The following is a 1,639-nucleotide window of genomic DNA, read 5'->3' as shown; positions in this document are numbered from 1 at the left end:
TATCTCTGCTGTGAAGAACCATACCTGGCCTGTAGGTGCTCAGCAGATGTTTGTTGAATGAACGCACCTTTCTAAATCACAAGCTGGCAGAACGGGGGGGGCCTTTCTCAAACTCTGTCTCTAGAGGTTCAGCCCCTATCACCAAGGCCCTTTCGCCCTGTGCTTTGGGCAGGTTCCCACATTGAAGGAGAAGAAGAAGCATGAGATACATCGGGTACAGAAGCTTGGGAGGAGCTTGTTCAAACTCAAACACCAGAGGAGTAAGATGGGGCTGGCGTGACCTGGGAGCAGGACTGGCATCAGAGGGCTGTAGGGGTGGCTTAGAATGCCCCAGGGAGGTGGGTGGATGGAAGGGCTTTGAGGCAGAGGGAGAGAGGTCTGTGCCAGGAGACTGCAAGCCTTGTTAACTGCTGGAGCCTTGGTGTCCCCATCAGTAAAGAGGGAGGAGTGCCCATTGTCAGCCACCCACAGTGCTCTCCATTGAAAGTGGCTTGGAAGATTGGCTACCATCTGGGTGTGAGGAATACTTAGCAGTGAGGCCAAGTTTGAGAAGCCTGAGAGGAAGAGCTCTGCACCAATGGGAGGATTTTTTTTTTTTTGAGAATCCAGAGACCCTTATTGTCTGCTTCCTTTCTCAGCTGAACCCCGGGCCCCAGATTCCCCAGGAGGGCCCTCTGAGGTGGAGCAGCTACAAGATGAGACCAAACACCTAAGGAAGGAGCTGGAGAGTCTGGGAAGACAGCTCCAGGCCGAGGTGGAAAACAATCAGATGTTGAGTCTCCTGAACAGGAGACAGGAGGAGAGGATACGTGAGCAGGAGGAGAGGCTACATGAGCAGGAGGAGAGGCTATCTGGGCAGGAGGAGAGGATACGTGAGCAGGAGGAGAGGATACGTGAGCAGGAGGAGAGGATACGTGAGCAGGAGGAGAAGCTACATGAGCAGGAGGAGAGGCTATCTGGGCAGGAGGAGAGGATATGTGAGCAGGAGGAGAGGATACATGAGCAGGAGAAGAGGATACATGAGCAGGAGGAGAGGATATGGGAGCAGGAGTGGCTGCCAGACCAGGAGAGGCTGCTGGAGGAGGTGAAAAAGCTGTTGGAACAGGAGAGATGGGAGGAGGAGGAGGAGAAGCTGCTAGAGCATGAGAGGCTGCTGCACCAGGTAGAGAAGCTGCTGGAAGAGGAGAGGCTGCAGGGGCAGGATGAGAGACTCCGGGAGCAGGAGAGGCTGCTGGAGCAGGTGGAGAAGCTTTTGGAACGGGACAGGCAACAGGAGGAGCAGAAGAGGCTGCTGGAGGAGGAGCAGCTGCTGGACCAAGTGGAGGAGCTGCTGGAACAGGAGAGGCTGCGGGAGCAGGATCAGAGGCTGTGGGAGCAGGAGACACTGCGGGAGCTGGAGAGGCTGCGGGAGCTGGAGAGGATGCTGGAGCTGGGGTGGGAAGCCCTCTACGAGCAGCAGGCGGAGCCACACAGTAGCTTCGAGGAGCCGGTGGGTTGCCCCACCTGGGGAGCCTGCCCTCTTCCCTAGCCCTCCAGGCCTTTGTTTCCCCACCTGTAAAATGGGGCATTGTAGTCCTCACATGAAATGGTACTTCTAAAGGCACCTGTGAGCCAGAGCCCTGCTCTGATGGCTGTGGGA

The 1,639-nt window shown here is 56.4% G+C and overlaps 1 protein-coding gene across 1 annotated transcript; it reads left to right on the top strand.

Moving 5' to 3' along the window:
* Positions 1-124: 124 nt before the first annotated feature.
* Positions 125-1,632, top strand: LOC116273303 (putative golgin subfamily A member 6-like protein 3; the record flags this gene model as incomplete). Its single annotated transcript, XM_031662293.1, has 2 exons — positions 125-260; positions 639-1,632. Coding segments are annotated over 2 exons (1,026 nt in total), but the record flags the coding sequence as incomplete, so codon positions are not given.
* Positions 1,633-1,639: the final 7 nt, after the last annotated feature.

This window comes from Papio anubis, unplaced genomic scaffold (genome assembly GCF_008728515.1).
Source record: "Papio anubis isolate 15944 unplaced genomic scaffold, Panubis1.0 scaffold5336, whole genome shotgun sequence".
Lineage (NCBI taxonomy): Eukaryota > Metazoa > Chordata > Mammalia > Primates > Cercopithecidae > Papio > Papio anubis.
This window is presented reverse-complemented; position numbering and strand designations above follow the sequence as displayed.